This window comes from Myotis nattereri, assembly GCF_964212035.1.
Source record: "Myotis nattereri genome assembly, chromosome: X".
Taxonomy (NCBI): domain Eukaryota; kingdom Metazoa; phylum Chordata; class Mammalia; order Chiroptera; family Vespertilionidae; genus Myotis; species Myotis nattereri.
In genome coordinates this window covers 152178019-152201745 of record NC_138078.1, presented here as the reverse complement: position 1 = coordinate 152201745, position 23727 = coordinate 152178019, and the positions used below count along the sequence as shown (strand labels likewise).

The 23727-nt window shown below is 40.4% G+C and overlaps 1 protein-coding gene across 8 annotated transcripts in view; it reads right to left on the bottom strand.

Moving 5' to 3' along the window:
• CASK (calcium/calmodulin dependent serine protein kinase) overlaps positions 1 to 23727 on the bottom strand; it is a gene marked incomplete at its 5' end in the record, with an annotated part of 281999 nt that overhangs the window by 191637 nt on the left and 66635 nt on the right. For 6 of the 8 annotated variants that reach the window (XM_081081818.1, XM_081081820.1, XM_081081821.1 and 3 more), the window contains one exon: positions 22225 to 22337. In XM_081081818.1, the coding sequence (XP_080937944.1) occupies positions 22225 to 22337 (113 nt within the window). Of the gene's footprint in view, positions 1 to 22206; positions 22338 to 23727 lie in introns of all 8 variants that reach the window. The other 2 variants (XM_081081814.1, XM_081081815.1) reach the window with 1 other exon arrangement.

Here is a 23727-nt window from a genome sequence, read left to right as displayed (position 1 = left end):
ACAATGGAGTCAAGACAGTCTCTTCAATAAATGGTGTTGGGAAAATTGGACAGATACATGCAAAAAAATGAAATAGACCACCAACTTACACCCTACACAAGAATAAACTCAAAATGGATAAAAGACTTAAGTGTAAATTGTGAAACCATAGGCAGCAAAATTTCAGCCATGTCTCATAGCAATATGTTTACCGATACAGCTCCTAGGGCAATGGAAACTAAGAAGAAAATAAACAAATGGGACTACATCAAAATAAAAAGCTTCTGCACAGCAAAGGAAACCATCAACAAAACAACAAGAGAGCCCACTGCATGGGAGAACATATTTGACAATGATACATCTGTGTCTAATGGCACACTTGTCTAAAAATCGAATTTTCAGTTAAAAAACTAGCCCTCACAGAAAACTTTAGACCAAATGGCTTCATTGGTGAATTATATGGAACAAAGAAATACCATGAATCTCTGAACAACATGGATTTGAATTCATCATGGAAAAAGAGAGAAGACACAAATTATCAATATTGGGAGGAAAAGAGGAGCTAGCCCTATGAATCTGTCAGATAGGGAAGTTATAATATCACAGACAAGACACATCAATAAAATCCAACAAATAAATTGAACTCATTGTGCTGGTGACATGGAGGTGTATATTGGATAAAACTCAATAAGCTGTAAACTTTAGATAGGTAGAACAGATTCTATGTTAGTAAAAGATGCTTCAGTGAAATTAATTTAAAGATATAGGTAATTTTTTAATATACTTTGATTTTTTTTACAGAGAAGAAGGGAGAGGGGTACAGAGTTAGAAACATCGATGAGAGAGAAACATCGATCAGCTGCCTCCTGCACACCTCCCTACTGGGGATGTGCCTGCAACCAAGGCACATGCCCTTGACCGGAATCGAACCTGGGACCCTTCAGTCCGCAGGCCGACGCTCTATCCACTGTGCCAAACTGGTCAGGGCGGTAATTTTGAAAAAAATGTTTGACAGACTGGAAGGTGTGACACACAGCTGACGGGCTGAGTGAAGAAATCAAGAGCACTGATTTTCCAAAATTAGCCACAGTGACATCTGCTTCTAGGACCACAGCATTCCCCATCGAGACGTGGTGCCTTTTCTGTTCTCTTGAGTCTAGATCACAGAGGATGATATGACTTGAGCGCCTCTCTCTCTCTCTCTCTCTCTCTCTCTCTCTCTCTCTCTCTCTCTCTCTCCCTTGAAGCTCACCTGCCATGCTGTGAGGAAACCTGTCCACATGGAGAGGCCATGAGACATGTGGCCGAGGGTCCCAACTAAAGTCTCTTGATCAACAGCCAGCATCAACTGGCAGAGAGTGAGGAGGGGAGCCTGCAGATGCTTCCGGCCCTCGGCCCTTGAGTCTTCCAGCTCAGGCCCCAGACATCGTGGGCCAGAGAAACTCTATTCCTGTGGGGTCTTGTCCAAATGGAGGAGCCCGGAATCTGCGAGCATATTAGATAGTTGTTTTATACCACGGAGTTTTGGACTAATTGGCTATACGGCCATAGTTCCTAGAACACCAGGCGGTGAAGCGAAATGTTCTGACCAAAATGGGCTACTAGCTCTCCATAAAAACGCATTCCTGATTTTGTTTCTTGGTGCTCGAATGGCGTCTCTAATGATGAGTCACCTTGCACCTTCCCACTTCTTGACATTTCATTTTATTTTAAAACATTTACCACGTATGAAACTTCAGTTTTGCTTAAAAGGCAAGTATCTCTCACAAGGTCAAATGGGAACCCACGCCTTCCTGAAGTTAACTCACTGGCTCTTACTCATGGCACTATAGCTGCTTTTCCAGTGATGTCGCCACGGGCGACCACCTAGGCCATTGTCGCTGTACCGTTACAATCTCTCTTCCTTGTCCAGCTTCATGGTCTTTTTTTTTTCTTGCCATTCCTGTTAGCGCTCTTGATTTCCTCACTGAGCACGTCTGCCGTGTGTGATGCCTGCCACTCTGGCCCGACCCACCCACAGAAAATTCGGACACCCTTGCTTCCTCCTCCTGCCTGCAAGACTCAGCTCTATGAGGACCTCGGAGTCAGGCCCACCTGCCACTTGCCGCCTCTCAAAGACCTCGCTCCATCAGAACAGCCTTTTCCTTTCTCCTTAGCTCTCTCCTCCCCCAGCATTGAGAGATGTGGCGACCCCTCCCCCCTTCAGCTCCAATCCTAGTCCACAGGCCTCTCCACCTACCACCCCACCTACCACCGGCTCTCTTCCCCGGTCTGGTTCCTTTCCCCACTTCCTCCCCACAATCTGGCTTCTAGCCCCACTGCGACACAGGACCTGCTCTAGCCAACGTCCCCACCGATTCCATGTGGCCAAATCCCACAGACATCGCAGCGATGTCCCCGTTTGGCCTCTTGATGGCATTTGAAACCAGAGAAGTTCTTCTCTCTCAGCCCCCGTGCCAGCATTCTGGGGTGATAACTTTCCTATTGCTCACTCCTTCCCCTGGGCCCTCTTTCTCAGCCCGTATTTTCTTTAAAGGGAAGTGTTCCTCCAGATACTCGCCTGGACTGTGTTGGCACTGTGATCCTTGAATGTCTTGCCTTTAAGCAATCGTGGGTATTTCTGGGATTCCCTCTGCTACCTACATGGCGATTCTCAACTCTTTTTCTCTTTTGCTCTAACATTGGTCCTTAGTTTTAGACTCAAGTATCTGACTGCCTACTGATCATCAACATTTATCTTGCAGGGGTTCCTCAGACTCAGCGTGTTCAAAGCTCATTTGTCTTCCCTGGGTGAGGCCCAGCCATGCCCTCTCCAACATGGTTTGGTTTCTGCCCTGCTGGGCGGGGGCCAGCCACCTGCCTGGGGGGGTCCCTGTGTTTTTTAGAGCTCCCCAATCTCCTAGTACTAATTGTTTATGTCAAGTACTGTTTGATTTCTGTCTCTTCACCACCCCCAGCCAGAAAATATTCACTCTAGATGCCCAACAAACCCTTTGATAGTCCGGAATTTTAGAAAGTAAACTGGTCACATATAGAATCAAAGGAGAGAGAGACATTCGGGTTAGAATTTTTCTTGGTTTGGGAATTAAACATTTATAAATGTACTATAAAGCCAACAACAGCCAGTCTGTTTCGTTGCATGAATTTTTAGTTAATCAATCTATACCTGTCTATTTGGACGAAATCAACCTCGCTCTGCACTCAGCCCCAAGGACTGCCCTGCATGACAATTCTATGACATTTTCTAGGACTCCTGAGCCCGGGCAACCACTCCGCCACTGCCTGATAGACAGATGATATGTTCACCTACTTTCTCAAGATTGCTGCAGCTATTCAGGGTCTTTTTTAGTTCATATAAATTTTTGGAGTATTTGTTTAGATCTGTGAAATAGTCCCTTGGAATTTTAATAGGGGTTGCAATGGAATCTATAGATTGCTTTGGGCAGTATGGACATGTTAATGATGTTACGTCTACCAATCCATGAACATGGTATATTCTGCCACTTGTTCATATCTTCCTCTCTCTCTCTTTCCAATGTCCTGTAGATTTCCAAGTACTGGTCTTACCTCCTTGGTTAAGTTTATTCCTAAGTACCTAAATTTCCTTGCTACAATGGTAAATGGGATGGATTTTTTAATTTCTCTTTCTGAGAATTCATTATTGGTGTATTGCTTTACAAAACTCTTACTAAAAGTGAAAAGCACGTTACAGTTCAAAAGGGAATCACTACCTGTTTCTTAATATTCTGCTTCTAAAAAAGAGTTCCAAAATCCTATAAAAAACAGCCTGCCCAAAATAAATTTCCTATCTTTTGGGTACAAAAATATTAAAATTCCGTTTTAATAAACAGTGCCAGACTAGATTGAAAATAGTCTCTTTCTAATTGCAGAATGCAATATGGCCTTATTTCAGGCTCCTAGCCACAATGACAAATGATTCACGGCTGTCAAATGTGTCCTGAATTGGTACTTAACGAGGACATCTGATCCAATGGCAGAATGTTAGTACTGCTTGGGAATGGAGCAGCCGCAGCTACTACGACCTCACTCAAACATTAAGGCAACAACGTTCAAGTTTAAAAATTACTCGGGGTGGTCAAGGTGGTGAGAAATTTTTTGTCAGCTCTCCCATTCAGAGGCGGACTCTGTGTCCCCTCCCTTTCAATCCAGGTGGGCTCTGTCACTTCTCTGACCAGTAAGACATAGTGGAAAGGAAACGACACCGGTTTCCTTAGCTTAATTTTAAGAATTACTCATCATTTAATAGGATCTCCTGATAAATTTCTGTTGTTTTTAATATACATGGGTAAACTTAATTTCTCTTTACTGAAGCAGTAAGAGTATAGTAAAGCAAAAAAGAAGTTTTAACAGGTGCTGGTCATCTTAAGAGCAAACTCCATGTAAAATGATCTGTTAAAAATCCTGAGAGGAATTTTAAGAAAAAATAAACAGGCAGATTCCCTTAAGCTAAACAGAAATCATAGGAATATATACAAAAGAAGGGCTCCAATGACTAAACTAACCAGACACAGGCAATACATGTTAAGCCAGAACATAAAGGGGCTTATTCTCCCCAAACCAGCAGTCCTTAATAAACACCTTAGACGCATGAGTGAAAAAGTTATTTTATCAGCCACCCTGGGGGCAGAGAGTTTGAAAAAAGACAGTAAAGTTACATGAGTATTCGACTCTTCTCATTTAAAAAAGTTTTGGAAATGTGTTTTGTTCAACAGTATTATAAGAAGAAAAAAAATCACATCTTGTCAGAGCGCAGAAAAACGACTTTACTGTAGCTTTATTAAAAAATAAAAGGACGCCCTGGCTGGTGTGGCTCAGTTGGTTGAGCAGCGCCCATTCCCGGTCAGGGCACACGTCCGGGAGCAGGCTCCATCCCCAGTAGGGGGTGCAGGAGGCAGTTGATTAATGTTTTTCTCTCACATCTCTCTCTCTCTCACCTCTCTCTCTCCCTCTCCCTTCTCCTCTCTCTAAAATAAAGAAAAACGTACTTTAAAAAGAGGAAGATGAAAGGATTAAACCAGGAGCTTCATACCTATGTCATCCTTAATATCTGCACCAGCTCCGTGAGGGCAGCATTCTTACCCTCATTTGACACTTGGGAAAGCTGATATTTTCATACAACTTAAGGTCACAGTGTATATACCAGAGCTGGGACTCTTCCTATGCCTTTCCTACTAGTACAGTGATCTGCAAAATAACTGTTAAAACTTTTAGCTATAGCCCCCTTAGTGTTTAACAATCTCTAACTCTCCTTGGATTGGATAAGAGCACAATAGGGAAGCATTGTTCACCACAGTCTCACACAAGACACCAATGTTTTCAATGACACGAGGGTAGAAGATGAACATATTAACAAGATAAAAGGTCCCCAGCTGGCGTGGCTCAGTGGTTGAGCATTGACTTATGGACCAGGGGGTCAGGGTTCAATTCCCAGTCAAGGCAGATGCCTGGGTTGTGGGCCTGATCCCCAGGAGGGGGCGTGCAGGAGGCGGCTGAGCCATGATTCGCTCATCATTGATGTTTATAACTCTCTCTCCTTCTCCTCTCTGAACACAAATATATTTGAAAAAAAAAAGGATAAAAGGTGAGTTTCCAAAGCTCAGTAAAAAAAATCATTGGATGAATAAATAATTAAGGCGGGGATACAGAAAAGACTTGGTAATGTTTTATTCAACAATTACTAGAATTGTTAAAATATATATGCACTAGAGGAATTGTTAAAATATATATACACTAGAGGCTCGGTGCATGAAAATTCGTGCACTTGGGTGGGGGGGGGGAGTCCCTCAGACCAGCCTGTGCCCTCTCCCAGTCCAGGACCCCTCAGGGGATGTCCACCTGCCAGCTTAGGCCCGCTACCCAGGGGATCGGGCCTAAGCCGCAGTCGGACATCCTTAGGGCTGCAGAGGAGGCGGGAGAGGCGCCTGCTGCTGCTGCGCTCGTCGTCAGCCCGGCTTGTGGCTGAGCAGCGCTCCCCCTGTGGGAGCACACTGACCACCAGGGAGCAGCTCCTGCATTGAGCGTCTGCCTCCTGGTGGTCAGTGCGCATCATAGCGACCAGTCATTCCCAGTGTTTCACTGTTAGGGTCAGTTTGCATATTACCCTTTTATTATATAGGATTATAGAGACAAACTGGCAAAGCTTTTCAGAAAGCTTGTATTGCTTACTGCCTGGACTAAAAAATGGCTAATTCAGAAACCAGTCCTCAAACACTAGCCTTAAAATTCCCTGGTAGTTATTTCTTAAGAGCAAACAAAATAAATACAATCTACCCTATTGATGGGAGGCAATACAAGCAAGCCAAGAAAAAGGCAAATACCACAGACAAGGCAAGGCCAATGCAAACAGACTAGTGGAATTCTTTCCGAAGCGTTTCCGGAACACACTTCTTGAGTTGTAACTTTCAATGCATTTTGAAGCCAATGATTTTTGCCATTATTTCTAAGTCTATAGAGAAGATAACATGTTTCATCTATGTTCTGAGTTGCTATCCCTCCATACTATTTACTACCAAGGATGAGAACCTTCTGTCTGGATTACGAGATTTAAAGGTATCTATGTTATATTCCTATTTGTGCCCGCTCTTATAATTAGCATTCTACACAAAATAGGTCTCTAATAACCCTTTCTCTCCAAACTGAATAAACTCTTCTATGAACAAATCAGATCCCTACTAGGCAAAATGTAAATATCTAAATAGTCTGGCCACATCTGGCCACATGAGCTGATGATATAAAACTGTTCCACTCTCTTTCCCTTGAGACAACATATACCTATTCCTTGTACATAAGCTATAAGTGTACAGGTTGCCCAGCTGGTGTGGCTCAGTGGTTGAGCATTGACCTATGAACCAGAAGGTTACAGTTCGATTCCGATCAGGACCCATGCCCGGGTTGTGGGCTCGATCCCCAGTAGGGGACGTGCAGGAGGCAGCCGATCCAGGATTCTCTCTCATCATTGATGTTTCTATCTCTCTCTCCCTCTCCCTTCCTCTCTGAAATCAATAAAAACACATTGAAAATAAAATAAATGCACAGCTTGATGACTTTTCAGTGAACTCACCCATGTAACCACCACGCAGATCAGGAAATAGAACATCAGCAGCATCTTACAAGCCCCAATTCCTATCTGATGGGGCCCCCTCCCAGGCACTGCCTCCTCTCTGGAGAAAACTACTATTTTGCTTTTAAACATCATAGATTAGTTATGCTGCTTTTGTACTTTAAGTAAATGGAATTACAGGGTAAGACAGCCTTTTATGCCTGGCTTCTTTCACTCATCGTGATGAGGGTTGTGAAAGCAAACTTCTGAGTCATATGCCACAAACTGCATAATGTCTTAAAATTCCTTTTAATGACCCATCAGCCAACAGGTTGATAAGTTCCATTAATTTTCCTGAAAGCAGAGGAAAAAAAATCTGACTTGACAAAGTATAGGTTACCTGGCCTTTGAGAGCCACTCACTTTCTCAACATGATGCCAATTTTCAAACGGTCCCTCTGTTTGGCATCCTGGAGGGTTCTGTACGTATCGCACCACGTCTTACAACACATCACAGTGAGGTTCTGGGTGGGTGGGAGGAACACCCATGGTAGAGCAAGTGAGGAAAAACTGGGAAAGGGTATGTGAGACAGGGGCACCTCTAGGTCCAGTAAGGTGTTTTCTTGGGCACATCGACTTCAGAAAGAATCCACAGAGAAGTTAAAATGTAGAAACTGGGTCTCTTAAAACCATCCCTGCCTAATATTGCTGAGCAGTCTTTGTGAACACCCAGGAGCACCTGTGCCAAGTCTGAAGCGCGTCTGTGAAAATGTTAGTTTTCTCCCCGTCCCTTTCTTTTCTCGCGATCAAGTTGACTTTGACTTCTATTCACGGGTAAGTACTACAACTCCGCATTTTAAGCCTACAACTCTCGTATCATCCCAAAGATGTTTGAAATTTCAAGCGGGCAAACTGCCTCTTCTATGTTTCTTATTTTCAATATATTTTCATTGATTTCAGAGAGGAAAGGAGAGAGAGAGAGAAACGTCAATGATGAGAGAGAATCTCTGATTGGCTACCTCCTGCACACCCCACACTGGGGATCGAGCCCGCAATCCAAGCATCTGCCCTGACCGGGAATCGAACTGTGACCTGGTTCATAGGTTGACACTCAACCACTGAGCCACCCTTGCTGGGCTCAAGTCTTATTATTTAATATACACATGTCACAAGGCTATAGCTGCCACAGATGGTGATTCCTCCGATGGCTCTAAGCAGGATAAACTGAAGACCCCCTGGAAAGAATTCACCATTCTAGATGCCATGAAGAACATTGGTGATGCAGGGGAAGAGTCAAAAGCTCCACACTAACTGGAGTTGGGAAGTTGATTCCAATCCTCCTGGAGGGCTTGGAGCACTTCCAGCCTTCACGAAGGGAGTAACTGCACATGTGGTGGAGACAGCAAGAGGAGAAGAATTGGAAGTGGAGCCTGAAGGTTGGGACTGGATGGCTGCAGCTCGGGAGAGGTCTTTAACAGATGAGGAGCTGCCTCTTACGGAGGAGCAAGGAAAATGGTTCCTGAGATGGAATCTGCTCCTGGCGAGGATGCTGTGAAGATGGAGGAAATGACGACAGGGATCTAGAACACTCCACAAACATAGCTGATAAGGCAGCAGCGGTGTTTGAGAGGACCGACTCCAATTTTGAAAGCAGCTCTACTGTGGGGGAAAGACTATCCCACAGCATCACACGTAAGGGAGAACGTGAGAGAGGACCAGTGAATGGATGCAACTCCACCCTGGCCAGTCGGCAGCCAATCAGCAGCAAGACCATCCGCCAGAAGAAAGATTCCAACTCCCTGAAGGCTCAGGTGATGGGTAGCATTTTTCATCTCGAAGGTATTTTTAATTAAGGTAAAAGATTGTTTATTTCAGGCATAATGTTATTTCACACTTAGAAGACTACAGTATGGTGTAAACATAACTTTTACATGCACCAGGAAACAAACAAAAAATTGTGACTCACTTTATTGTGATATTTGCTTTATTGCAAGGGTCTGGAACTGAACCAGCAATATCTCTGAGATATGTCTGTACTCAGCTCCTCCTAGCCTTACATATTCCTCCTGATTAAGCAACAACCACCTCTTGTCTAACCCTTGAGTTACTTGTAGATTGTATTGTGAGAGCATTCTCTCTATTAACATAGACCTATTTCCTATTGCAATATTCCCCTTTTCCTCCTTGAAATAATTCTTTCAAATAAAGTCTTTGTAAGGAAGCCAGAATTTGTTTTTTATTTGTCACACGTTAGTTAATTGTGTACAGCAAATTTCTTCCAGGATAACCTCTTTCACAGAAGCCTAGCCATATACTAGCAGATGATTTAATGGCAACTCAATCATGCAAGACATCCAAGAACTGTCACTCATCTACCTTTCAGACTTAAATTTTAATTAGTAAGTATACTCCAAAGTTCTTCTTGTGCCCTACTGTATCTAATGAGTTCCCCATGTCCCACTGCTCATATACCAAGGGCTTATGCATCCACCAAACCACCAAAGTCTCTGCCATCATCTAGTTTCCATTTTTAGAATTTTGGGAGGAATTTTCTAAATCACGATTTTAAAGCTAGCAAAATGTGGATTTGAAAGAAAATATGTAGAGAACAGGGAAAAAAAAGATTTAAAATTAAAGCACAAATTAAGTCCATATAGTGGAGGAGGGGAAAATTAAAAAACAAAACAAAAAACAAGCTGCTGCCCTGGCTGGTCTGGCTCAGTGGGTAGAGTGTCAGCCTGCAGACTTAAGGGTCCTGGGTTCGATTCTGGTCAAGGGCATGTACCTACCTCAGTTGCAAGCTCGATCCCTGGCCCTGCTTGGGGGGTGTGTGGGAGGCAACTGATGTGTGTCTTTCACATTGATGTTTCTCTCTCTCTGTCTCTCCCTACCCTTCCATTTTCTCTAAAAATCAAGAGAAAAATATCCTCAGGTGAGGAATAACAAAAAACAAAAAACCAAGCTGCTTATCTATAATAATAAAAGCATAATATGCTAATTAGAGTGGACATCCTTCCAGACGTCCTTCTGGATGACCTTCCAGATGAAGCCAGGGCTGCGAGGGAAGCCTGGGTCCCGGGTGCCTGCCGGGTGCTGGAGGGAAGCTGGTGCCGGCAGCCATGGGAAGGAAGGCCTACTCTTGCACGAATTTCGTGCATCAGGCCTCTAGTTTCAGAATAAAAAATGAGCTCTCTTTCATGTCACAGTTTGCATAGTGTTACGTTTCCTGAATGTGATATTAACATGAAATTGAATATATAAGCCAAAGAGCTTTGAGAGCTCTAATATATAAACATGAGGGCCATACCTAAACCAGATTAAGAGATCCTTATGAATAAAATGTTGATATTATAGATTATGGCCAACATATTATTATATGTAATATCAAGGCACATTTTCACCTAGAATTATATTGCATAAGCATGAGCCATTCCATTTAACAAACAGCCATGTACTTTCAGAAGTAGGTAATGCAGACTTAAGTCTTTTCTGAAATTTTTAAAGGCAAAAAAAGTTAAGATGAAGGGAATCAGGGTTTTCTTTTCCTACGTAGTTGATCTTAGGAAAGTTACTAAAAATTGCCTCAGCTTTCACGATTAATCAGCAGTTACTCACAGAACCATAACTGGTAATGGGAATTGATCAGCAACACAACTGAAAGTTCACATTTGTAAAACTGGTGCCTTATTTTAAATATAGTTGTCCAGAAATGCTTGGTACAATACAGCAAAATGACCTAATCATTAAAAAACAGGTATCTACACTAATAAAAGAGAAACATGCAAATTGGTGTCACTCTACTATGCCCACCAGACAATCAGGACGAATATGCAAATTAACCAAAGATGGTGGTTAATTTGCATACACAGGCACGGAGACTGAAGACTGAAGATGCCTGAAGACTGAAGAGGCTTGGCTTCTCCACTGCGGCCGGAGCAAAGGCCTGGGTCCTGGGTGCCGGAGGAAAACCGGTGCCGGCAGCCAGGGGCAGGGGTGCAACGGGTCTCTAGTCTGTTTATAAAGTTGGCTCTTCAGCCTCAAAAAACTTTAATATTGTCACAAAAAAAGCCACCAGGAAAAACGGCCAAAGATGGACCATCACGGCAGTTTGCTAAAGCAACACTCCTCATTTGCCTAAGACCTATGGAAATATATGATTTTCCATATACGAAGATTTGCTTTAAAAAAGAAAGAAAAGGAAAAATCCTCATGGGAAAAGCCCTGTGGGAACATATATCATGCAGCCAGCCATTAGTAACTAAATGACTAGTGTGATCAGGAACTGTAATTTTTTAGTTTAACAAACAGCTAGATGCTTTCAGAAGTAGGTAATGTGGGCGTTAGGCTTCTCTGCATTTTTTAAAGATAAAATAATGATGATGAAAGAAATCAAGGTTTTCTTCTTCTGCATAGTTGATTTAATGATAGTGACTTTGAACTACTTCAGCTTTAGTCATGCAAGGTGTTTTACTGAAAATTATTACACCAGGTAGAAGCTGTTTTCCAGCAATTTTTTTCAAACTCCTGCATGAAATACAAAATCCTTTACGTTTTCGCCATAGAACCACATTAATATGATTTTTAAAATACTAGCCAAATTTAAGGATTTCATCAGCCATAAGCGTCTATGATGAATAATGCCTATAACCAGAATGATTATTTAATAACTTAAAAATAATTAAATTAATATTGCACATGTATGTGACATGGCATAAAAGGATAATTCATTAATGCTTGAAACAATGGGGCTTGCCATTTTAAATATTTAATTTATATACTATAATACGATATTTTTAAAAAATATATTTTTATTGATTTCAGAGAGGAAGGGAGGGGGAGAGAGAGATAGAAACATCAATGATGAGAGAGGATCATTGATGGGCTGCCTCCTGCACACCCCACACTGGGGATTGAGCCCACAACCCAGGCCTGTGCCCTTGACCAGAATTGAACCTGGGACCCTTCAGACCACAGGCTGAAGGAAGCTCTGTCTACTGAGCCAAACTGGCCAGGGCTATAATATGATATATTAAGTCTATGATCAGGACTTTGAAACATGATCAACCTGTTCAGGAATCATATTTTATGGTATTTTTTATGACAATAAGACAGAATAAGCCATAACATCTTGGAATTTGTTGGATTATTTCTAACCATTTCAACTATAACCCATAGTGGAAGAAATGGTGACATTAAGAAAATGCAACTGCAAATAATAGGTTTTGGCAAATGCTTTCTGCATGCAAAACGAGGAGATATAGATTTATTAACTACACCAGTAATTATTTCCCAAAATGTACATAAATTCCCTATGTAAATTAACTACTAAATATTCATGTTTCCTGAGGAAAACAAGTGACAGTTTTTGATTATGCTATCGAGTTACATTAATCAGAGTTCTGACCATACAGAACAATTTGGATGATTTGAAAACCAAAACCTGAAGTTAAAACGTTTTGCCTATATGCCCAAATTTTTGTGGGCTTATTCATTTTGTGGGTGAGCATATAGATTATGAGGAAATTTTAAAAATACTTTTATCCTATATAATAAAAGTCTAATATGCTAAGTGTCCAGTTGAGTGGTCGGCCGTTCAACCAACCAAAGCATAACATGCTAAGGCTGCTCAACTGCTCACTATGACGTGCACTGACCACCAGGGGGCAGACACTCCGACCAGTAGGTTAGCTTGCAGCTGGGTCCAGCTGATCCTGATTGCACTAGATGAGCTGACATGCCCTGGAGCCCTCCCATGGTACCTCCACCGCTGGCCAACCTCCTGCGTCTTTCCCTGGCCCTGATTGTGCACCGCTGGGGTCCCTCGGACTGGCCTGTGACCTCTCGCAATCTGGGACTCCTCAGGGGGTGTTGGAGAGCCGGTTTCAGCCCGATCCCGCAGGCCAGGCCGAGGGACCCCACTGGTGCACCGAGCCTCTAGTTTAAAAATAATTGTACCCTAACAGAAAGTACCAAAATAGTACAGAGAGGTTCTGTACTCAGTTTCCCCCAGTGGTAACACCTTATTTAACCAACTGTAGTACAATATCAAAATCAGGAAATTGACATTGGGACAGTTGACAGAACTTACTCAGATTTCACCCATCTTACACCCACTCGTGTGTGTATGTGTAGAGCTATTCAATTTTATCGCCATGTGTAAAACCATGTAGACACCACCACAAACAGCCCCCACAATGACCATACCATACTCTTCCTTTATAGTCAGCTACCAATCCTCACGCTTTTCACACAAACTTTGTGGTCTCACGTAACAATCTATTTTCCAGTTCCTTAATTTTATGACTTTGAAGCTTATATAAAAAATCATACAGTGTATGACCTTTAGAAATCGTTTTTTTAAACATGGCATAATTCCCTTGAGATCCACCCAAGTAGCTGAATGCACCAATAATTTTTTCGTTTTATTTCTTTTTTTTGCTGAGTACTGTTTCATGGTAGGGATGTGCCACAATTTGTTTAGCCATTAACTCATTGGAAGACATTTTAGTTCTTCCTAAATTTTACCCATTTCAATAGAAACTTTATGAAAACCTTATTACAGGTCTCAGTGTGAACACAGGTTTTCCTTTCTCTGGGATGTACATTTCCCTGGAGTACAACTACTGGATTGAATGGCAAGTATATGCTAAGTTTTTTAAAGAAACTGCCAAATTATTGGTCCAAAGTGACTGTACCATTTTATCAATCTTCTTCACAGCCTTGCCAGAATACATGATGATTTTTATTGCAGCTGTTCCAATAGCTGTATAGCAATATCTCATTGTGGTTTAAGTCTGTTATTTCCCTAATAGATAATGATGTTGAACATTTCCATGTGCTCGGTAGGAACTTTCTGGGAAAATGTCCATGTCTTTTACCCACTATCTAATTGGATGGTTTCTTTTGCTTCTTTTTACTGTTGAGTTTCATGTTGTTGTTTTTTCCATCCATAGATTGTACATTTGGTGTCATGTCTAACCACGCCATCTCCTAGGTGTCACTGATTTCCTGGTATATTTTCTTTTAAAAGTTATGTAGGTTTATGTCTTACATTTAAACCTACAATTAATTTGTATATAAGATGTGAGGTTTAAGTTGAGGTTCAATTTTTGGCCTATAAATGTCCAATGCTCTACCACCGTTTGTTAAAAACAACCAACCAACCAATCCACATACTACTGAATTGGGTTTGAAGCTTTGGCAAAAATTAGTTGGCTGTTCTTGTGTGGGGTTACTGCCGGACAATGTAATGTTTCATTGATCTATGTGTCTATGTGCCAGTACCACAGAGTATTATTTCTTATAGCTATATAAGTCTTAAAATGGGATAGAATGATTTCTCCCACTTTATTACAGTTTTTCAAAACTATTTTACCTATTCTTGTTCTTTTGTGTTACCATTATACATTTTATGATAAGCTTTCTATAGCCACAACAAATCTTCCTGGGATTTTAACTGGAATTTTAACCTATATGTTTCATATGAACAAAATATATATTATGTGATCTCTTGTGATTGGTTTATTTCACTTATCATAATGTATTCAACGTTGTCATTTGAAGTATCAGTATTTCATTCCTTTTAATGGCTAAATAAATATTCCACTGTATACATATACCACATTTGTCTAACCATTCATGGGTTGATAGACATTTTTGGTTCCACCTTTCGGTTATTATAAATATACTGCTATTAATATTGTTATACAAGGTTTTATGTGGACATATGTTTTATTTCTCTTAGGTACAGGCCATGTCTTTTACTCACTAACTGGATGGTTTCTTTTTCTTCTACTGCTTCTCTTATATTTTTACTGTCACAAATTATCCCTGTTTATGCTGTAAGTTTCTTGGTGATCTTATTCATAGTTTTGTGACCTTTTCTTCTTTGTTTCAGGTAGAATGACCCCCATTGAGTATTTCCTGCAATGGAGGTTTCCTGGAGATAAATTCCCTCAGCTTCTATATGTCAGGAAAAGTCTTTATTCCTCTTGCATATCTAAAGGATAACTTTGCTAGATACATAATTCTTGGTTGGTAAATTCTTTCAGTCATTTGAATATTTGGTTCCACGCTCGTCTAGCTTGTAGAGTTTCTGCTGAGAAGTCCAATGATAACCCAATTGGGCTTTCCTTTACAGGTTACTTTCTTCCTTTCCCTTGCTGCCAAGAGAATTCTTTCTTTGTTGTTAATTTTTGACATTTTGAATACAATGTGCCTTGGAGAAAGCCTTTTTCAAGTGAGGTAATTAAGTGTTCTGCTTGCTTCTTGGATTTGAGGATCTAGCTCTTTCCATAGGTTTAGGAAGTTCTCATCAATGATTTGTTTGAACAGGTTCTCCTTGCCCTTCTCCCTCTCTTCTTCTTCTGGTATGCCTATTAATCTTATATTTCTCTTTCTGATGTAGTCAGATAGTTCTCATAGAGTTCTTTCATTTATTTAATGCTCAAATCTCTCTCTTCTTCTACTGCATCATTGCCAGATTTCTACCCTTGATATCACCAATTCTCTCCTCCATCTGGCTGGCTCCATTTCCTATGCTCACTAGTTCATTCTTGATCTCTTTTCTTGAGTTCTTTATCTCCAGAATTTCTGTTTGGTTCTATTTTAAAGTTTCAACCTCTTTGGTAAAGTACTCATTTTGTCCATTGATTTGTTTTTGGAGCACATTAAATTGCCCATTTTCTTGCTTATCATTGATTTAAAAAATGTTTTTATTGATTTCAGAGGGGAAGGGAGAGGGAGAGAGAGATAGAAACATCAACGATGAGGATCATTGATTGGCTGACTCCTGCATGCCCCCTACTGGGGATCGAGCCTGCAACCCGGGCATGTGTCCTTGACTGGAATAGAACCCAGGACCCTTCAGTCCACAGGCTGATGCTTTATCCACTGAACCAAACCAGCTAGCGCTATTTTTTTTTTTTTTTTTTGGTTTTGAGCTGTGTATGTTCTTTGTAAGTTTTGGATATTAACTGCTTATTGGATGTATCATTGGCCAATATCTTTGCCCATTCAATAGGCTGTCTTTTTGCTTTGTTGATGGTTTCCTTTGTTGTGTAAATATGTTTTAGTTTAATATGGTCCCATTTGTTTATTTTTAGATTGTTTTATTTTTATTTTCTAAATGTATCTTTATTGTTGACAGTATTACAGATGTCCCTCTTTTTCCCCATTGACCCCCTACACCCTGCACCTGCCTCTCTCCCCCTCCCCCCCGGCCTTCAGCACACTATTGTCTATGTCCATGGATTGTGCATATATGCATACACATTCTTTGTTTCCCTTGCATGAGGAGATATGTCAGAAAAAATATTGCTAAAGAAATGTCAGAGACAAACTAAATAATCTTAATGGACCTATTTTCAAAAATGCTAATTCTTTTTGCTATCTGCTCAAATTTGCCATTGAGCTCCTCCAATGAACTTTCATTTTGGTTACTGTCATTTTTAACTCTAGAATTTCTATTTGGTTCTCTTTTTAAAAACAAATTCTATGTCTTTATGAATAGTGTCTATTTTGTGAAATACCATCCTCATATTTTCCCTTCAGTTTTTCAGACACGGTTTCCTTGATTTCTTTGAACACATTTAAAATAGCTGATTTAAACTTTTATTCCGATAAGTCTAACATCTGGGTTTGCTCAGGGATAGTTTCTATTGATTGTTTTTTTTTTCTTTTTAATGAGCCATACTTTCTTGTTTTTTGCACATCTCATAACTTTTTGTTGACAATGAGATGTTTTAAATAATGTGTTAACTCTGGAAATCAGAATCTCACCTCCTCCAGAGTTTGTTGTTATGGCTGCTATTTACTGTTTTAGTGAGTTTGGGGAGCTAATTCTGTGAAGTCTGTATTCTTTGTTGTGAGTGGCCACTAAGTTACTGCTTGGTTAGCTGAATCTTTGTGTGTGTGTTGGGGCACAGCTTCACCGGTCAGGGAGGTGCCACCTCTGCCTTAGCATTCAATTCCTGCTTCCACAGCTTGGAAGTCAGCTCAAGGTGAGAGCCTAAGTCCCTTTAGATCTTTTCTGAGCTTGTACACAATCCTACACGTGTGCCTGTGCATGGCAATCTTTGTTTTCTTCCAATCCTCTCCCAAGGATATGTTTTTTTTGTTGATTTGAGAGAGAAGGGGGGAGGGGGGAGAAACAGAGGAAAACATCAATGTGTGAGAGAAACATTGATTGGTTGCCTCTCCTTTGCACCCCAACTGGGAAGTGAACCCACAACCTAGGCATGTGCCCCGATAGGGAATCGAACCCATCACATTTTGGTGTACTGGACCACACTCCAACCAACCAAGTCACCCTCGGTTGGGCCTGATTCCCAAGAATATGCTGTAGGTTTTCAGGGCCCCTAGAGACATCTCATTCGTCAGCTTTATTTGTAAGCTTTTAGGGTAGCTTTCTGCTTGCCCCACTGTTATCTTCTGCCTCAAGCCTTGGAAGTGGAGTTTTCCAGGCAGATCGCATAATGACAAGTTCCTGGGCATGAGGCTGTCAAGACGTTCTGTCTCTGTTCTGCCTCCTCTGGTGGCAGCCAGGCTCCTGTATATATATATTTTTTACCATGATTATGAACTGTTTTCAAGGACACTGTGGAGCTAGAGAGCAGGGAATTGGCCTGGGGCCAGTTAAAATGCCACAAAGGTCACAGTTCTTATCAAGAATAAGCTGTTTTCCTTGAAGAAATTCTTCCTGAAAAGCTGCAAGCCTTTGGCGAATTTCCAGAGTTCTGAAGAAGTTGATTGTGACAGCTTTTGCCAGCTCTACCCTTGCTTTTATGGAGATGAGAATTGTCGATGATCCTTACTCCTCAGATTTTGCTGACATCATCTGCTATTTGGAACTTTTAGAATGAGATAGTCATGAAGACTAACCAAACTAGAACCCCATCTATATTCTTTCTAGAAGATAGCTTAATTCACATTCCAAAATAAAAACCATCATTTCGAACTTTAAAAATTAAACCATAAAGAAATGAGTCCTGCCCGGCCAGTGTGGTTTTGAGTGTCGACCTATGAACTAGGAGGTCACAGTTCTATTCCAGGTCAGGGTACATGCCTGGGTTGCGGGCTTGATCCCCAGAAGGGGCGTGCACCAGACAGCTGATCAGTGATTCTCTCTCTCATCATTGATGTTTCTATCTCTCGCCCTCTCCATGGAATCAATAAAAACATATTAAAAAGGAAGAATTGAGTCCCTTCAGGATCTCAGAACTCTGTCAATTCAGTTTCCAATTCCATCCATCTTACCTTCCTTATGTTTCCTATAGTACTTTGCCTGAATTAAATTTGATATCTAAATTTCACAAGAGTCTCAGCAGAGTAAAAGATAGAATGTCTATTAATTGAAAGTTTAAGATCATAACAAAGGAATTTCATTAATGGGGATTGTGTATGTAAGTATAAAAATATCCTCAGGTCAGAAGCAATATGCCCATGTGAAAGAAGATATTCTGAACCATTTAGGAAATCATATGACTGTGTAGGAACATAATAAAACCTGTGGATTCTCTTCTTAGGAAAGTGAACATATATACATAATTGTGCATACAAAGGGACTCAATTCTTCTTTTTTAATATGTTTCTATTGATTCCATGGAGAGGGCGAGAGATAGAAACATCAATGATGAGAAAGAATCACTTATCGGCTGTCTGGTACACACCCCCTTCTGGTGACTTATGGATATTCTGCAGCCTGTACATTAAAAATCCCCATTGGAGAAAAAAATTATGATTTTAATGGGAAAAGAGATATTCAAATAATTATAATATCTCATCTTCAGTGGAGTAATAAGAATTTAAAATATTAAATCATATAGAAGTGGTCTCCAACCAATGTACATATTTCATTTCAAAAGCGAATTTGTACATTATACTTAGAGTTATTGCGTATGCTTTCTCATAAAAATGTTAGTTGGAGACTATTAAACTGTAAGTCTCTTAAGAGTAGCTGCTCTTTTTGTATGTGTAAGACCTAGCTAAATAACAGTACATGTTAGTGCGAGGTGACCCTTTATAAAATGTATTTTACTCAATAATATATTTGAATACAAATGCACTAAGAAAACAGGAAAAAAGTGCTGAGACAATGACAATGATCAAATAAACTACAAAGACAAAAAAAGGAAAGAATAAAGAATAGCATGTTAAATTGTCTGTTGCCGGATACAGGTTTAATTAGAAGAGAATGCAATGGTAAATACATATACAGTATTTCTAGATATTCTCATGTGAACTTATTTGAACTTTTTGTTGTGTTAAATTTCACTTCAAAATAGGCATCTCCTCTCTTTAGCCATGAATGAGGTCATTTTGGACCCTAACGATCTGTATACTGACTTGCAAGGTCAAAAGGGATCACATGTTTTGCCTGTAGTGACAGGAAAAGAGTTAAAAGACGTGGGCAGTGGGGGGGGGGGCAGTGTTCAAAGAGGTTGTAAATAATGAAAAAGATGTTTTATTATTTGTTACATCTACATCTTATAATGAAATGTGTTCAAGTCAGAATAAAGTAAGCTAGTGTGAACATGGTGAGTGGAGGGTATAGGAACTCCACTGACAAAAAAATAAGGTTGGGGTGGAGATAAAATTTTGATTATGTTTCTCAATCACTGTACTAAACGAGGTGGGAAAACTACGTTTTGGTGCCATAAATATAAAAAACGAATTGCACACTTTTATTTGAGGAATGTTTAACTTCGATGAAAACCAGATAAAGGCATAAGTAATACACAGAATTCAACTGGATATCTATATATATAAAAGCCTAAGCGACCATTACGACCAGTTGACCAAACAACCTGTCTACTGGTCGCTATGATGATGCACTGACCACCAGGGGGAAGACACTCAATGCAGGAGCTGCTCCCCTGGTGGTCAGTGCACTCCCACAGCTAACCTCCTGCAGTCCCTCCCCCCGGCTGGCCCCGATCAATCACCGGCCAGGCTGAGGGACCCCACCCGTGCTTGAATCCATGCACCTGGCCTCTAGTCTTTTAATATCTACAGGCTGTGGCCCTACCACATAGGATCAATGGAATGACCTGGCCTTGTCTTCAGAACAGGACTTGAAGACATGTATGTAGCCAAAGCAATGAAGGAGTGAGCTACAATTTCCCATCTATAGTAATAAAAGCATAATATGCTAATTAGACTGGACGTCCTTCCTTCTGGACATAGCTTCAGAGGGTAGGGGCCGAGGCATAGGCGGCAGAGGACCCTGGGCACAGTGGCGGCGAGTGAGGGTCATGGTGGCAGTGGGCGGGGACATGGGCCAAGGCCCTTGCACAAATTTTGTGCACCAGGCCTCTAGTATATTATATTAGGTAAAGGCAAGACTTACACCAAGAGGCATGGACAACATGCCAACCCCCTCTTTTAAAAATGTTTGGCATTTGATTCCCTGATAGGTGACAATCAAAAGAGGATCAGCCGCCAATAAACATTCTCAGCCAACTAAGAAGGTAATTAATTGTCTCCCTAAAACCGTCTTTTGCCTGGACAGATTCAGAATTAGGTATAGTGATGAACGAAATCAACATATTATAGGTATATTGAGTAATTGACTTAGACTTTTCACTTGAAACTGGACTCTTACTAACAGTTCATCAACAGTATCAGAACATTGAAAAGAAATAAAGATTCAACACATCGATATGTTTAATAAACTAGGTTTATGCAAAATTACCTCAATACTCAGGAAGGTTTTATTAGTTGACAAAGGAACAGAAACCCAAATACAGTATATTAAACTTAAATGCAGTTGAAAAGTTTTAGGAGACACAATTTAGTTGCAAAGCCTGATTAGAAGTAAATTTTAAATTCTGCTAAATGTATAAAATAATTTATAATTTAAATAATAACCAATTCTAGAGTATGAAACCATGAGATGTAAAATCTCGAAATCTTACCATAAAATTTCAAGGAACTAAAAAACCAGTTACTGATTCTTTGAGTAACAACCTCCATGAATTTTTTATAATCAGCATAGAGATAATAATATTTCAAAGATTTACGGATGTATTTAAAAGTAATGATCCTAAAAAAAGATCTGCAGGAGCAGATTAAGTTGGAGCTCATACTATGTGGACTTCTACTTCCCAAAGTAGCGTAACTGGATAAAGCAGAAAGAGGCCATTCTGCCTTAGGTTTTCCAACTGAAACTGCCACCTGCATTGCTCCTGGGATTAAAACGGAAAGGACTAAAGAAAGATACATCTTCTACCGGACTGTGAAAAAGTCTCGAGTTAGAAGACAGCTAATTAGAAAAATATAATAATTGTGCCATATGAAGTATGAGCATATTTGAATTGTGACTCCAGGAAACTATGGCTTAAAAACTATAAAAATAAATAATGTTAAATGCTTACATACTCTTTTTAAATATTTATACATGAATATGATCACATATCAATGTCTTGTAACAAAATTTTAAGTCCTGCAAGTCCTAACAGTACTGATCTTTCAAGTTTTCACATATACAACCTATGTGATTTAAGTCAACGTGACATGAGTCTTTTAGTTCTTCTAGATCAGCGGTTCTCAACCTGTGGGTCGCGACCCCTTTGGGGTCGAACGACCCTTTCACAGGGGTGGCCTAAGACCATCAGAAAACACATATATAATTACATATTGTTTTTGTGATTAATCACTATGCTTTAATTATGTTCAATTTGTAACAATGAAATTGGGGTCACCACAACATGAGGAAATGTATTAAAGGGTTGTGGCATTAGGAAGGTTGAGAACCACTGTTTTAGATCATATTCTTAAAGGTAGGCAGTCATGGACTTGAAGAAAATCCATTTGAGTTTCTTTTCAATCTGCAATTGTCATATCTTTGCATTATTTCCCCTCCCTCCCTTCCCATCCCATGTTCTGTACCATGGAACTCAAAATTAGACCCTAATATATATGTTCTGAATTCACTTTCCTCTTAATAAAACATAGGCCTATAAGCAATCATAGGTGACTTTATAACTCTGTCAATAACTCTATCTTTCAAATTCTAAGTTCTAGAATTCTAACAAACTAGAATGGAGCTTAAGTTGTCTCCACCCACTTCTCACTACATTATACCCTCCATTTCCCCACCCCCAGATGAAGGTTAGGTTGATAAATGGATTTTGGAGGTGAAATAAAGCCAGACATCAAATAACTTACTTGAAATCCATCTCTTACCTTCTGTACTTAACCCTGGACTTGATGTGAACTTGGCTACATCAACAATTTTTACAGCAAATTGTTGCCCAGTTTCTCTGTTGATACATCGTCGTACAACACTGAAGGGACCCCTGGAAAAAAAAAAGCCAAGTTTAATTCGTTGATTTTCTTAAGTTCTATTTCCCTTCAAATCCTACTGACATTTCATTGTCTACTACAGCCATAGTTTTCAAAATCAAATTTAAGTGATGCAATTTTATGGGTTTTTTTTTTAAGTGATGTAATTTTGAACATATGTTTGTATAATTCATGAGATAAGGAATTCATAATTTAAAGCTATTAAACCAGAAAAACAGAAAACAAATTTGCATTCCAAAATCTCTAAATAGCATTCTTATGTTCAAGGCAAATAATCTTTGTAATATTCTCTCTATATTCCCAACATCTTAAGCAAAATAAGAAATAGATTACTGGCAATATACCTAGCTTTTATATTTTGAACCAGAAACTTGTCATTCTTGACCCCTTCCTCTCAGCCACAATTGTTCTAATCTTCACTAACAATTCCTATTGAGTTTATCCCAAATATCTCCGAATCCTGTCCACTCCTCCCCATGTTTCATACCACAATCTAAGCTACTACCATTTTCTACCAGAAATACTTAAAAACTTTTCCCAGTCATCCCTGCAGTGAGGTTTAAAACTGAAAATCTGCTATGTTTCTGCTTAAAGTCCCACAGAGAGAAGGGATACGCAGTACAAATATTTAGTCAAGAACCAAAACACAGAAATAATTCCGAAGTAAAAGAAAAGAAAATACACCCTAATAAAACCTGGGCAAAACACTGGAACAGGCACTTCACAAAAAGAAAGCTGTGCCATGATTTGGTCGCCAACAGCATCTCCGGTCTCACCTGGAACCAGAGAGAACTCCTTCATCTTTCTCCAACTTCAAATTGGCATGGTTCTCAACTGCCATAGGGAAGGTGGGAATTTCTACCAGCAGAGTGCCACTGGCCCAATCATTTGCCTACCCAGTCCTCTCCTCAATCTAAACGGGTGGCTTTCAGAACAGGTTGATTGATGAAATACCAATGCCCAGGCATTAAAACACACACACACACACACACACACATACAACATACACAGTTCCTTGTGATTAGTAGTTATCCAATAAGTATCTGAACTAAAGATAATCCAAAGAGAAGATTTCTACATTCTTGAATCAATTACTGAATAATACCAAATGCAACAGCAATCCTATATAATAAAGGCGTAACATGCAAATCGACAAGACGGTGGAATGACCGGTTGCTATGAAACTCACTGACCACCAGGGGGAAGATACTCAATGCAGGCCCTGATTGCCTGATCGGGGCCTGCTGGCCAACCTCTCAGTCCCTCCCTTCAGCCACAGGCTCCAATCACCCAATGGGGAACAGGGAACCGGGAACCAGGGGTGGGTGGCAGCGAATGTGGGCGGCACCAGGCCAAAGCGAGTGCGAGTGGGGCCCCCGATCA